The sequence below is a fragment of the Berghia stephanieae genome, chromosome 4 (genome assembly GCF_034508935.2).
Source record: "Berghia stephanieae isolate SIO BIC M18660-M18661 chromosome 4, UCSD_Bste_1.3, whole genome shotgun sequence".
NCBI classification, from domain to species: Eukaryota; Metazoa; Mollusca; class Gastropoda; order Nudibranchia; family Aeolidiidae; genus Berghia; species Berghia stephanieae.
In genome coordinates, this window is record NC_088363.1 from 39,703,730 (window position 1) to 39,718,729 (window position 15,000).

At 37.1% G+C, this 15,000-nt stretch overlaps 2 protein-coding genes across 4 annotated transcripts in view; one reads left to right on the top strand and one right to left on the bottom strand.

The window, feature by feature from the left end:
• LOC144970545 (G-protein coupled receptor dmsr-1-like) overlaps positions 1-15,000 on the top strand; it is a 186,540-nt gene that overhangs the window by 143,254 nt on the left and 28,286 nt on the right. The window lies entirely within an intron of this gene.
• LOC144970544 (uncharacterized) overlaps positions 10,255-15,000 on the bottom strand; it is a 10,727-nt gene continuing 5,981 nt past the window's right edge. The window contains exons 3-5 of the mRNA XM_078910290.1: positions 14,204-14,326; positions 12,875-13,028; positions 10,255-11,315 (exon numbers count right to left, since the gene is read on the bottom strand). Coding sequence (XP_078766416.1) covers positions 10,393-11,315; positions 12,875-13,028; positions 14,204-14,326 — 1,200 coding nt within the window. The 3' untranslated portion in view covers positions 10,255-10,392. The remainder of the gene's footprint in view (positions 11,316-12,874; positions 13,029-14,203; positions 14,327-15,000) is intronic.

Genomic DNA, 15,000 nt, shown 5'->3' on the forward strand with positions numbered 1-15,000 from the left:
AAGATTTTATATAGCGCAAGAGCCACTAAACTTGCTCAAATCGCTTTACAAAGGCTCCCTGACTAACAGAAACTCGTAACATGTAGAACGAGACATGACGCCTGTTAGGCGATATTACAATTATTTTTCCGACATAGACAACGCTTTTAACGACCAGGTACTCATTTTACACCTGAGTACTTTGAGAGAACGTGAGTAAAGGACATTTTTTCAAGGAATCAACTATAAGCCGAGGGAGGCTCGAACCCAGGACCTTCCGATCCGAAAGCGAGTGTCATATCACTAGACCACATAGCCGCACAAGACCTTTATATATGTGCACGTTGATAACGTCTAAATAAGAGAATGATAATAAGATAATACAAATAATAATTTATAAAATATCATATTTAGAATAAGAAAAAGGCCAATTAAATATAAACATCCAAATATCGATATAATAATCTATATAAAATCTGGCCATTGTAAATTTATTTCGAGATTGGCCATTTTGCCCGAAGCAAGGGAGGCAATCAAGAAATACAGGAAGAACTATCTAATGGATTATCTCCTTAAAAAAAATAAAGGTTATGCATGAATAAAGCAACATAAATAAACCGATGAATAAAGTAAATCAAAAAAAAAAATAATTTTTTAAAAAAATGAAAATGAGCATAGTATTAAAAATGTTTATGATGGTTATGGTGATGATAAAGAAAAGTGATTAGAATACAAAAAGTTATCATCATCATCATCATCATCATCATCATCATCATCATCATCATCATCATCATCATGTCATGATTATTATTGCTATTTATGATTATTATTTATTTTATTATTATTATTATTATTATTATTATTATTATTATTATTATTATTTATTATTATTATTATTATTATTATTTATTATATTATTATTATTATTATTATTATTATTATTATTATTATTATTATTATTATTATTATTATTATTATTATTATTATTATTATTTACTTTATACTATTATTATTATTATTATTATTATTATTATTATTATTATTATTATTATCATTATCATCATTATTATTATCATTATTATTATTATCAGTATAGTCTTTATTATCGTTAAAGTTATTATTTATCATTTATAAAATACCAGACTGTTCATCCCGGCAGAATGACACAGAAAGGCGATTGTGTCACCTTTAGCATAGCATGACAGAAAGTATGGATGTGCAGAACATAAGTTATATATTCGTTCCTTCAGAGCCTTCAGATCCACGGAGCCGAAGTTTATCCCGGTTTCTGTAGCATGAAACGGACAATAGCAAGTGCTTGCTACCTTTTTAATAGGACACTCGTCTATCGTAAATAATTTGCCGCCAGAAGGAGCGAGGGTGTATCCCAGATATGGAAAGAAGGGAAAAGAGGACAATGACACAAAGAAGGAGGAGGGGGGTGGGTGGAGGTATACTCATTTTTATATCCTAAAATATTAAGGAGTTTATTTAAGATTTTAAGGTTTTGATAGAAATAAAATTTTAAGGAGTTAAAAATTAAAATGTCCCTGATCTCAAATCAATTAAAATCTCTCCCTATCGACCATATCAGGATTTTAAAACCCCAAAAATACACCCGTAACACACTCAACACAAAATTTCAATTTTTGATCTGAAACTCAAAGTATATCTACATACTAAACAAAATTTTATCTAAAAAGTGACCTTTACAAAACAGCATTATATATTAATATGTTATTTTGTTATATAACCAATATTTGTCTTCAAATCCTGTGATATTCAAAACAAATATGAATAATATAAAAGTTCATTGTATCGTACCGAACGTGACAATATTCTGTAGTTGGCAAGGAAAGGGTTAATTTAGCGCAATATCCACTAAACGTGCTCAAAGCGCTTTACAAAGAGTCCCTGACCAACAGCAACACGTAACATAAAAAAACGAGATATGTCGCTTATAAGGCGATAATACAATTTATTTTCGGACAGAGACAACGCTGTTGCTGACCAGGTACTCATTTTACACTTGAGTACGGTGAGAAAACGTTAGTAAAAAGTCTTCCAAGGACTCAACTATGCGTCGATCGGGCTCAAACCCAGGACCTTCTGATCCAAAATCGAGTGTCATACCACGAGACCACATAGCCACACAAATTCACTTTTCTCCTTCTAGTTCAACCCAGCATAATACTGGATTTAGGCTTTGGATTGCATTACACGTTTCTTGAATCTTTAAAAAATTATCTTGATCATTCCCTCGGGCAACCATATTTAATCAAACCCGTCCACGTCTTCAGTGTTCTTGGCCTTGTCCATGAACAGTGGTTTCCAAACCTCCCTAACTCCGTTTTTCCTATTTTGAGATATTGAGGATTATTTCCCCTAAAATGTCTCATTCGGTCTATTATTTTATTATATTTAAACTTCAAATTCATTTAAGCCTAGGGAAAGTTTTCTGCCATTTAATGCTTGCAATAAAAATTAACATTTTAATTCATCTCAAGGATGGAAAATCTGAAAATGGTTTTGGAAAACCAGCCTTCAGTTTTTAATCAGATGTTCTATTTTGATCCCAAAATAAATCCATTTCTTAGTTCGTTGGAATCTCCTAGGGGTGTTTTCCTTTGTTCTCTTCTCAAAAGAACGCGTTAGAGATGGTCCTTGAAAAGAACACGATGAAAATTTGAAGAGTAAATAAATGAGATACCTCGGGGGATATTTGTAAACGAAATATGGAATTTGATGAGGGGATTTTAACCAGTTAACCATCCTACTCTGGAACAATTTTTAGAAAAGAATTTGGCCAGAAAACTCGTCCTTCAAATGTAGATCGATTTAAATGAGCCCCATCTTGGAAAAATACTCTCAAAGTTGAGACAACTCGAAGTCCCAAGCTTGAGAGATTTTGACAAGGTGAAGATCATATATATATATATTTAAAGGACGAGTTTTCTGGCCAAGTTTTTAAATACGTGTTTTGTTTTTTTTTACTGAAGAGAACGGCAGAATAAGTTATGAATGACAGTTTCAATCATAGATCTAAGCAAATATATCAGCTGATTACTGTGTCACGCCGGAAGTAACTCGTATTTGTCCGCACACAAATAAACGAGTCTCATTGTTACAAAGTTTCGCCTCGTTTTGATTAAAAAATAATCGATATCTTTGGCAAACTATTTCGTAAAGAAGTGTTAATACATTTTGATAGAAATAATTTGACGTCACTCGGGTCTTTGTTATTGTTTTTTGCCACCCACGTTTATGAGTAATTCTCTCTTAACTGTCTTATCCAGACTATAACAGTTCATGGTTACACAGAGTTTTGTGTTTTGGTCCGTTATACTTTTGGATGGCAATGGTGTGAGCTTCTTAGCCAAGAGCGTACTATCTATAGGTATACACAATCAGCATTGTACTTATTAGATCCCTTTTAAAAATGAAATAATTGACCCGCGAATTGCAGTGGTCTTTTTATCCATAATAGTGATTGATAGTAATTGAGCTTTTATGAAGCGCAATATTCACTAAGCATGCTCAAAGCGCTTTACAACGGGTACCTGACAAACAGCAACACGTAACATATAGAACAAGACATGACACCTATTAGACGATATTACAATTTTTTTTTCGGACAGAGACAACGCTGCTGATTACCAGATACTCATCTTACACCTGAATACGGTGAGATAATGTGAGTAGATCGCCTTTTCCAAGGATTCAACTATGCGGCGAGTGAGGCTCGAACCCAGAACCTGCCGATCCGAAAGCGAGTGTCATACCACAAGACCACATAGCCGCACGTCTGTTATAGTGTGACGTTGATTATGCGATACAAATAAAGGGTGTGTTTATACTTATAATATATATCGTATCGTTAAATTCATCATTGTAGTTGTCCCAAGCAAGAGTTGTCAGATTGTTCGATTGACACGCCTATGTATAATTGGATTCAATAGTCTGATGTCACGTCGCCCAGCAACGGCGAGTAGCGTGGTTATAAACAAAGAATATCCGTACTTTTTATTCTTCATGCTGGCGAAAACTTTTCATATGCCATGTGATCAGAATGTGTAAAAGTCAAAACATGATCATATTTATAATGTTTTTCTCCTCTGGATACACTTTTATGCTCGTCGGAGAAATATTTCATAAGGGCATCCGCCTTTGTTCCGATAGTTTAGAGCCAGTTACTAAGTTATTATGCGCCATTACGAGGGAAGTGACGTCATAACTGTTGAAGCCTATTGGTTAAAAATACAAAACCGTACCGCGGTGACTGGTGAGATTCACTCAAAATGTAAGTAGTCTTTTTCATGGCTCAGCGGTACAGTCTGTGCTTCGTACCCGAAAGTTACCGAGTTCGATCATATACCGTTGTGCTGTGTGGCCTTGAGCAAGTCACCTCCCCTTAGCTCAGTTTGCGGCGCTGCACTGCGGCTGACGCCTGAGTTATTCCTGACTTCCCTTGGAACAGACTCTAGACACAAATTTCCCCTTTGGGAATTCTATATTCATTTATTTATTTTTGTATTTGTTACAATATAAAAGCCATTATTTTCATTTCGTATTTCATTTTTACATATATTGATGGGAAATGGTCAATAAAACCTGGCAATTGATATCTAATTGATGTATATTGAATGAGATGTTGGCCCTATATAAGTGTAGAGTATTATTATTATTATTATTATTATTATTATTATATTATTATTATTATTATTATTATTATTGTTTTTATATTATTATTATTATTATTATTATTATTATTATTATTATTATTATTATTATTATTATATTATTATTATTATTATTATTATTATTATCATTATTATTATTATTATTATTATTAATCTCAAACGAGATTGATTTAAACTAAGTAATAGAGTGAATTACATAAGTTTTAAGTGGTCGTCTCTGAGATGACTATATTATTTTCACAGCAATCCCCAGAGTAACAAAAATAGCGAGTTTTTAAATATTTTTATAGAGTAACTAAGGTAACCATCATCGGCATTGACCCAGTAATCCATATGAGACAGTTATTGCTCTGCGCATGACCATTTCGAAATTATTTTACAAACGGAAAGAACGACCTTGTCCGTCTTGTTCATAATTAATTATAGTCTGATGTTTTGATTGAAGTGTGCAGTGGGAAAGGGAAACTGCTGGGATGAGTGATTCTATAAATAGATTGAATATCGTGACTTTGAGTTGATTACACCACCCTTAATTAATCATTTACATCCTGTGGTTTTGGTGACAGACAAGAGCTCCAGATATATGTGCCTTTTCTTCTCGATTCTGTATATAACGTGACATGACGCCGTTCTCTACAAAAATATGTATTTAAAATTTTGGCCAGAAAACTCGTCCTTCAAATAAATGAATGAATATGACTGCGCAGTCTCTATGGACGCTTGCAGTAAATGTGTGCGTCACTTCGAGTTTGACAGTCTGATTTTATTATCCAGTTAGTAATTTGCCTCCATAAATCTCTCTATCTAGTGCAAGTGTTCTTAGGTTTTAAAATGTCATCATGTGTGCTAAGGTGCTGAGGCAGATGGATGTTTCCTTGTGTTGTTGAAATCAATTATTCGGTTGTTGTTTCTAAATGTATTTGATAATTTTTGAGACCTTGATTCAATGGAAGTGATGCTGGTGTACGCCTTATGTATTTGGCTCCTTGTTTGAAGTAATCATCCATCGAGGTTTAAAATGGAATATTTTCATCTCGTCGGAGCACGTCTCCGAACAGTTTCTTTACTCATTGGTTGTAATTTGCATCTGTCATATACATCCTCATTACTGATTTTGTCTGGCCAATGTACCCCAATAACTCGTCTCAATTGTTTTCGATGAAGGGAGTCCAGGGTGTCCAAATTCTTTCTTGTAAAACCCCAAGTACCACAGTTGTACATAAGGATTGGCAGCGCTAGCGTTTGTAAATAAAGATAGATTTAAATTACCCTCATCCTGTAAAAATCTCTTCAACTTGGGACTTCGCATTGTCACAGCGTTGAGAGCATTTTGCCAAGATGAAGGTAATTTAAATTGCTCGGTATTTGAAGGACGAGTTTTCTGGCCAAATTAACTTGTTACAATCCCCTCATTCCATATATCGTTTACAAATATGACTCCCATAATGTGTGGATATGCGGTCTAGTGATATGATGATCGCTTTCAGATAGGAAATTCCTGAGTTCGAATCTCGCTCGGCGCTTAGTTGAGTCCTTGGAGAAAGGCTCTTTACTCACATTCTCTCACCGTACTCGGGTGTAAAATGACTACCTGCCCGTAAACAGCGTTGTCTCTGTTGGAATAAAAAATTGTAATATCGCCTCACATGCGTTATGTCTCATCTATATGTTGCGTGTGGCTGCTGGTCAGGGACCCTTTGTAAAGCGCTTTGAGCACGTTTAGTGGATATTGTGCTATGTTAAAGCTCAACTTTTTTCTGATAACTTTTAATTGTGTGGCAAAACTTTGCTGTCATTGCGAGAATGATTGCCAGAACCAGCAGAGTTTGATATCGACAAACTTGCTATTCCACTAATTAGAAAATTTTATGAAAAGAAGTAAAATTTGATAGCTTATAATCCTCCTCCTCCTTCTCCTCCTCCTCCTCCTCCTCTTCCTCCGCCACCACCTCCTCCTCTTCCTCCTCCTCCTCCTTCTCCTCCTCTTCCTCCTCCTCCTCCTCCTCCTCCTCCTCATCATCATCATCATCATCATCATCATCATCATCATCATCAGCAGCAGCAGCATGGTAATAGGCATCTTGTTCCTCCTCCTCCTCATCCACCACCTCCTGCGTCTCCACCTCCTCCTCCCCCTCTTCTTACTCATCATCATCATCATCATCATCATCATCATCATCATCATCATCATCATCAGCAGCAGCAGCAGCAGCATGGTAATAGGCATCTTCTTCCTCCTCCTCCTCCTCATCCACTACTTCCTGCTTCTCCACCTCCTCCTCCCCCTCTTCTTACTCATCATCATCATCATCATCATCATCATCATCATCATCATCATCATCATCATCATCATCATCATCATCATCATCACCATCACTTTATTGATCAAAAGCATTCTGCCTTACTCATTAGTTGACATTATTTGAATTTTATTCTATACAAATTTTAAAGACCAAATTTATGTGTCTGCATTGGCTTATTGTCCAAAATAAACTTTCCACCCTCAGGGCACTATAGAAAAAGTATGTTACCAGAAAGGATGTCCTGCTATAACTATAAAATTATGTTTATGTCCAGAAAAGCAATTCTATGAAAACAAGTATGCGTGATACTCAAGTTTATGAAGGAAAGAAATCATTATGTTTGAAAACAAAGAAACAAAATGCTATGTTTTATATGTATAAATGGTATATATTTGTGGCATTAAAATTAACATAGTTTAAAAGAGAAAATAAAAGATGGTGTATCCGGCCTTTTGGTTCAGGGGTTTGACACTTAGCTCGTGATCTGCAAGACCCTGATTCGAGTTTTACTGTTGGTCTAACATGGAGTCCATTAGGGGGGGGGGGGGATTAGTTTGTGTTTTGAATATATACAAACACACATTTAAATACTTTCATTGATTCAGAAAACAGAGCTATCCTACAACCACCCCCCCCCAAAAAAAAAAAAAAAAAAAAAAAACAACAAAAACAAACAAACAAGACAAAACAAAAAAACGAGAACAAAAGAAAAACAAACGAAAATAAAAAACAAAAAACAAAACATAAAGAAAACACCGCACAAAATAAACAAACAAGGAAACTCCAACCCAACGTGCGAGATTCGTCTCCAAGGAATTGAGTGTTGTCATGAGGGTCGATGATGAACAATTCACGGCATCCCACCGTGTCAAAAGATGGGTATCACGCCACGGGACGATTCTAGCCTGCCGTACTCCGAAAAAAAAACAAAAAACAGCAACAACACGTATTTGAAATTTTGGCCAGAAAACTCGCCTCTCTAAAATCAATCGATTAACTAACCCACACTATGACAAAATGAAATGTCAAACCTGAGACTTCGCAAGTCCAAGGGTTGAGACTTTTTTGTTGTTGCCATGATGAGTTTCATTTTAATCGAATGATATAAATTAGAAGGGTGGGTTTTCTGGCCAAATTTTTAAATACATGTTTTTCCAGAGTACCTACGAATGAGGGGATGATTCTATAGTGTCATTGTTAGGTAATCAGTCCATACATTCTACCGTATCCTGATAGAGTGGCTTTCTGTGTCGCTCTAAAATGCCATCTCTTTTTAAAAGTATAATTTGATTATTCAAATAATAAAACAATCCTATTTTTGTTTCTACTTTGTAAGTACAAGATTGAATAGTTTCTAAATTAATATTTATTCCTAAGGTTTATGGTGCAAACAAACATTGCTGTTATAGTTCAATGTATAGATCTGTAGGTAGGTATGTAGTTTTATTTGAGTGTTTGAAGTGGTATGGAAAGTAAAAATATGCACAGCACATCTATCTAGACAGTGTTGCTTCAAGCGGCATAAAATATATATTAGAAAGACAAACTTTAGAAGTCAATACGTATCACATTCGCTACTTTCATTTCATACAATTTTCGAATTTTTCTTTTTTGTTCTCTCATGTTTTTGATGTTTGTATAATATGATGCAGGGTTCATAGCGGTAAAGGCATACCCTTTTGAAAAACAGAAGCATTAAATCGCCCCAGCTATCTGATAGGCTTTTTTCTTAGTGTCAAACGACACAACCACATAGCCCTATCTAGTAAAAAACCAACCCCGGTTCCAATCTGATTTGAAGTGTAAAACCACTTTTCCGGAGGACTGAATACTTCCCATATGCGTAATCATTGATCTTCTGTTTCAGAGTGATGACATCTTATATTCTGGTCTCATTATAATATGCAGGTCGTTAATATAGATCATCCATCTTCCCGCCATCATAACAATTCGCCTATAACATGATCCTGCTCCTCAAATACGAATTATCCCACCTTATGATTCAATTTGTGACTTATTCATATGATTGGTTACTCGCACACTTTATTGGGCTTTTTTATAGTGCAATATCCACTAAACGTGCTCAAAGCGCTTTTTTTACAAGGAGTCCCTGACCAATAGTAACACGTAACATGTAGAACGGGACTTGACGCCTGTGAGACGATATTACAATTATTTCCCGGACAGAGACACAGCTGTTAACGGCCAGGTATTCATCATTGTACACCTGAGTACGGGGAGAGAATATGAGTAAAGAGCCTTTTTCAACAACTCAACTATGCGCCGCGCGAGGCTCTAACCCTGAACATTCCGATCCGAAAGCGAGTGCCATACCACAAGACCACATAGTCGCACACTATATCATCTATCTATCTATATATCTATCTATCTATCTGTCCATCTATTTATCTTTCTATCTGTCTATATATCTATCTTTCAAGGAGATTGGGACCGTAAGAGGAGAATGGTTGGACGTCGCTACTCCTTTGCTCTATTAAGGAGCAGGCCATGACGACAGGTAAAATTTTAAAAAGTGTGTATGAAACAGTGCTAGACAAAGCTGAAAGAAAACCCAAAAAAATTATTGTATTAAAAAAAAATCCCTTTATTCATCCCCATCGGAAAATTTGTCTTTAGGGTCCATTCCAAGGGAATACTGGAATAACCCAAGCGTCAGCCACAGATCAGCGCCGCAGATTGAGCTAGGACGAGATGACCTGCTCAAGGCCACAGAGCGCAGCGGCGGGTGATCGAACTCGGTACCTTTCGGGAAGCAAAGACCGTACCGCTGAGCCTACGCTGTCCTCTTTCTCTCTGCTTTGTCTGCACTGTTTCATACACCCTTTTTAAAATACATTCTACGACATCCAGATTGAGTGGCCTTCCGTGTTGCCCTAAAATTACACTTAATGTGCTCAAAGCGCTTTACAAGGGGTCTCAAGCTAACAACAACACTTAACATAAAGGATGAGGCATGGCACCTGTCAGGCTCTCTTACAATATTCCCGACAGAAACAACACTGTAAGGGCCAGGTACTTTTTTATACATGAGTACGGTGAGAAAATGTGAGTAAAGAGCGCTTTCCAAAATCGTAACAAATACAACTCTCAGAGTGGGAATCAAACCCTGGACTTTTCCATCCGAACGCGAATATCATACAATTTTACTACATCTCAAACAGAGAAGATGTTGGCGGATAGAGTCAGAGGGACTGAGATCCACTAGGTCTATCCTGACACCAAACGATATCTCAGAAAGGCATAATAAACAATTTGATGCAGAAATCCACTTTATTCAAATACCATGTCACATTTTTGGACACTTTTTGTTCATCCATTCCGCTAGATGCATAGATCACTACAACAGGCATATTATATACTATAATTACTCTTACGTGTCGCTTACAGCACTAAGAACAAATTTTGCACTCCCTGGGACAAATATCGTGAAGGTTGCTATGGTTACACACGTCTCTGACATGTTGACATTGGGATTGCAAGAGTTCTGGACAGTGAAGAGTCGGCGGCGTGGTTAGGAGATGGTTGAAATCTGGAGTAGGGGAGGCGTTGAGTACCTCATCCACCACGCTCTTGACTAGTTTGCTACACAAGTTACATGACTTGGCACAAATGTAGATTGACATATCATCTTGGCAGAATCCTGGTGTGGGGATGAGACTCGTGCAGTCATGGGCTGGTGCTTTATCCTCGCACACGATGGACTTTACAACCTGGCAAATGTTACACGTCATCGGGCACAGGGTGGCTCCGATGGCGGCCTTGCAGATGCCTTTGAGGTCTCTCAGGGTCGGGCATGTAGAGCCTATTAATTTGTCCGCGCATGATGTCAACAGGGCGGAATAGTCGTAGGAAGTGGTTGGGGTCGTGGTGGGTATTGGTATGGTTGTAGTAGTTGGTTTAGTTGTCGGGGCAGTAGTTGTGGTTGTTGTTGTTGTTGTTGACGTCGTTGAAGTTGGTGTTGATGTTGTCGGTGATGTGATTGGTGGAAGATGTGTGATTGGGTTAGAGTATACAATACTTTGGACGCAGGCATTGTCTTCACAGCATCCGTAGTAACAGTATCCTTGAAGGTGCGTGATCTTCTGCGCCTCATCCAAGGAGAATGGGCAGTGGTGTTCTTTACTATATGTTTTACATTGAGACAGCAGAGTACGATAGCTGCAGCTACTCGTCAAATTACCTGTTGCCATATTAAAAGCCATATTGCAGTACTCGGTATTCTGACAGATCTTCCAGTTTCTCTGGCAGGCGTTGAGGTTTCTAGGGTCGCATTCTCCAACCGGACAGTACAGTGCCTGATAGAGATTGATACCTTGATAGATATTGGAATAAAAAAATAAATGGAGCGTTTATATAGCGCGCAATATCCACTAAGTGCTCAAAGCGCTTTACATGGGGTCCCTTGCCAACAGCAACACTTAACAAGTACGACGAGACATGACGAATGTTAGGCGATATGACAGAGACATTGCTGTTAATGGCCAGGTACTAATTTTACAACTGAGTACGGTGAGAAAATGTGAGTAAAAAGCCTTTCCGAAGCGTTTTTTCATCTCAACTATGCGCCGAGCGAGGCTCGAACCCAGGACCTTCCGATCCGAAAGCGAGTGTCATACCACAAGACCACATGGCCCTATGAATATTCAAGAAATGAAGTATACAACTTTATAAAATGCCTTTTCATATCAATACTGAATGAACCTTGTAATTCCGAATGAATCCAGTCATCTGACCATGTTAAAGTTGGTTTCCGTTTTACATAGTACAGATCGTCAGGCAGGCGTCCGATTTGAATATGCGCTTTTTAAAATATTCATTATTCTATTGTACCAAAGTCGAGTGAAGTTTATGTGTCTAAAGTGACTATCCTAAGATTATATAGCTCGGGCAATATGTTTGCACCCATAGTCATTCGGGAGCAAAGTTGCCGACTGTTTAAGGCATTGCACTGTGACCCGGGAGTTCCCGGGTTCGAGCCCCGCTTCAGGCACTTTCGTTTTTTTCCCCTTGTGCACTAATTATTAACCCCCAATTTGCTCACTTGGACAACATGGGTGATTCCTGTTGACATCAGACATCTTGTTTGAAGAATTATCTATATTCCTTCTTGGATCTCTAGGCGACGATACCTTATGATGTCGTGACGGAAGGGCGTATTTTTTACTTTTTAAAAAAAGTCATTCTTGGTTATTGACAATCCTTAATATTTCTAGCCATCAACAGCATCAGTTCTGTTCCCTAATTTAAGATAATCCAAACAAAGCATTCCTCATTGACAACACAACGTCAATCTTATTTATTACACGCTTACAAATTAAATGACTCATTATAACAACAATAACATAACCGGAACATTTGATTCGCTATAGGCAGCGTGTAGTTATTTGCATCCTGATAACTCTCATTGTTTTAATGGACATACTCTAAAACCTATGCAAAGGTATTGTCGGTTACATCAATGTGAAAGCAATTCACAAATTTCCAGTTTTGAGAGTATTTACCAAGATGTAGTCCTTCAGAGGCGTAAGGTCCATGGAGCCGGAGTTTATCCCGGTTTCTAAAGCGTGAAACGGAAAATAGCAATTGCTTGCTACCCATTTGATAGGAAGCCAGTCTATCGCAAAGTACATTCCGCCAAATCTAACAGACCCAGCTACTCATTTACTGCTGGTTGACAGGGTCGGAAAAAATCTCAACTGCACTCGGGATCGATCTTGGTCCCTTTGCGTGTGAAGCGAGTGCTCTACTAGCTGAGCTATCGGGACCCCAACATTTACCAAGATTAGGATCAGTTGAATCGATTGATATTTAGCAATTCTTTTTACTAATTCGAGAGTAAGACAATTTTCTGATTACAGGCATCAAACTTACCAGGACTTTGTTGTGGCAATCGTGTCGTTGTCGTAGGGACTTGGTGAAATACAGACTGTCTAAACCGGTCGGTGCAGTTTTTCTGTTGACAGCACCGGACACATGTATTGAAGCTTGTCATTTGACCACCGTGGATGCATCTGTCCGATGGAGTCTGAGGATGGGCACGGGGGGGGGGGGGGGGGGAGGGAAGGGAGGGGATTTGAGACGTGTAAGTTTTGATTCAACATATTGTGAAAGTCGCATGGAAATGATCATATCGATTCGACAAATCGTGCGGCTACGTGGTCTAGTGGTATGACACTCGCTATCGGATCGGAAGGTCCTGGGTTCGAGCCTCGCTCGGCGCATAGTTGAGTCCCTGGAGAAGGCTCTATACTCACATTCTGTCACCGCACTCAGGTGTAAAATGAGTACCTGGCGTTGTCCCGTCATGCATGTTAAGTGTTGCTATATAAAAAGCTCGTTTTAAAAATATTAATCGGAATCCTAGTATCCATGGGAGGGCGATAATACAACTTTTATAGCCAGGTTTTATTTATTTAAAGAAAATATTATTCAACCCCTTTTCCTAAATAGTAACGCGTAATGATATCAAGTATAGAATATTAATTTATGACGTCAGCTTATCAAGCGTTACGTTTAAGTAAACTAGATATTTTAAAAAGCATAATTTAAATATTTTTGTAAATGTCTCCTTCAGAGATAACAAAATCACAATCGATTGAGGTGTAGAATAAAAGATTTCTGACACTCTTGCGGTTTGGAATTCGATTTTCGTTTACAAGGCGTACTTGCAATCTCGTCCTGTGGTAGGAAATACGTTAGGAATTTTAAAAAGCAAGAGTATATGAATCGGATTTTGTCCGTGGCACTTTTCTACTCACTCCATTTCTTATTATTATCAGTATAAGTGCCTGCTTTAATCAATTTCTTATTTTCTGATAGGGAAGTAAAGTGTGATACCAAAAAAAATAAAATAAAAAATGATTCCTATTTCATTGGAAGTGTAAAACCACTCTTTTGGAGGACTGGATAGATACGATGTGTAATTCATATTCTAGTGTCATAGTAATGGCAGATTATTTTCTAGTCTAGATATATGCTAGGCGTCAATAAAGATCATATTCGTTCTTTTACGTCCTGGAATCCTAAGAATCGGCCTATACATCCTGTTGCTTAAATAGTTATGCCACTTTTATGTAACCTGTTCATTATTGACACTCCGAAGGACTGGTTGCTTACAACTCCCACGGATTTAGGAACCAAAAGCGTAGATGGTTTGATGTCACGACTTTTCTTCCCTATTAACACACAAAAACCACATACCCTTGGGAACTGTATACAGCTGGTGGTACATCCTATTGTAAGAAATGAAGACATTGGAACATCCGGTTTGTAGATGATCGAACATACTTGGCCTTTTTGGCATGTATGCTCTCTGTGCAGGCACTGGAAATATGATGATGGAAAACTCATAGAAATTATCTCCCATTTGTGACCATTCGTCTCAAAACGGTACTATGTCGGTTTGCACTTAATAATGAAAATTAAAGATAATGTAAAATTCACTAAAGTCAGACTTTGTATAGGGGGAACGAAGTTGACGTCACCCAGATCTTTGTTATTATTTCAAGACAGCCTATTAGTGATTAGCTCTCACAGATTGTGTGTTTGCCTAGGAAATCATACCAAATTGCAAAACCTTGATTTGAGGTAGAGGGTTATAACTGTAAAAATGGCATTCTATGGCCAAATGATATTTCATAGAACAGGATAGTTTAACTATTTATCTTTCATTTACCAGAAGAATTATTTTTTATGTTGTGTCGTTATATCTATTTAAAAGATATATTTTAGGGTAAGTGAAAGAGATAATGCTTCAAAATTTGAATTAAAATTTGGCCGCAAAAATGCATTTTTCCCGATCTAATTTGACTCATGATTTAGCATAAAATGTTTGGCATATTTAGCATCATTATTTGGCACTATCTGCCCTACACTGTTAACTGTTGTGCTTCTATTTAAATGATTTCATGTTGATGATTCTCTTTATGTTAATTAATGATAATAATAATAATATTAATAATAATAATAATAATAATAATAATAATAATAATAATAAT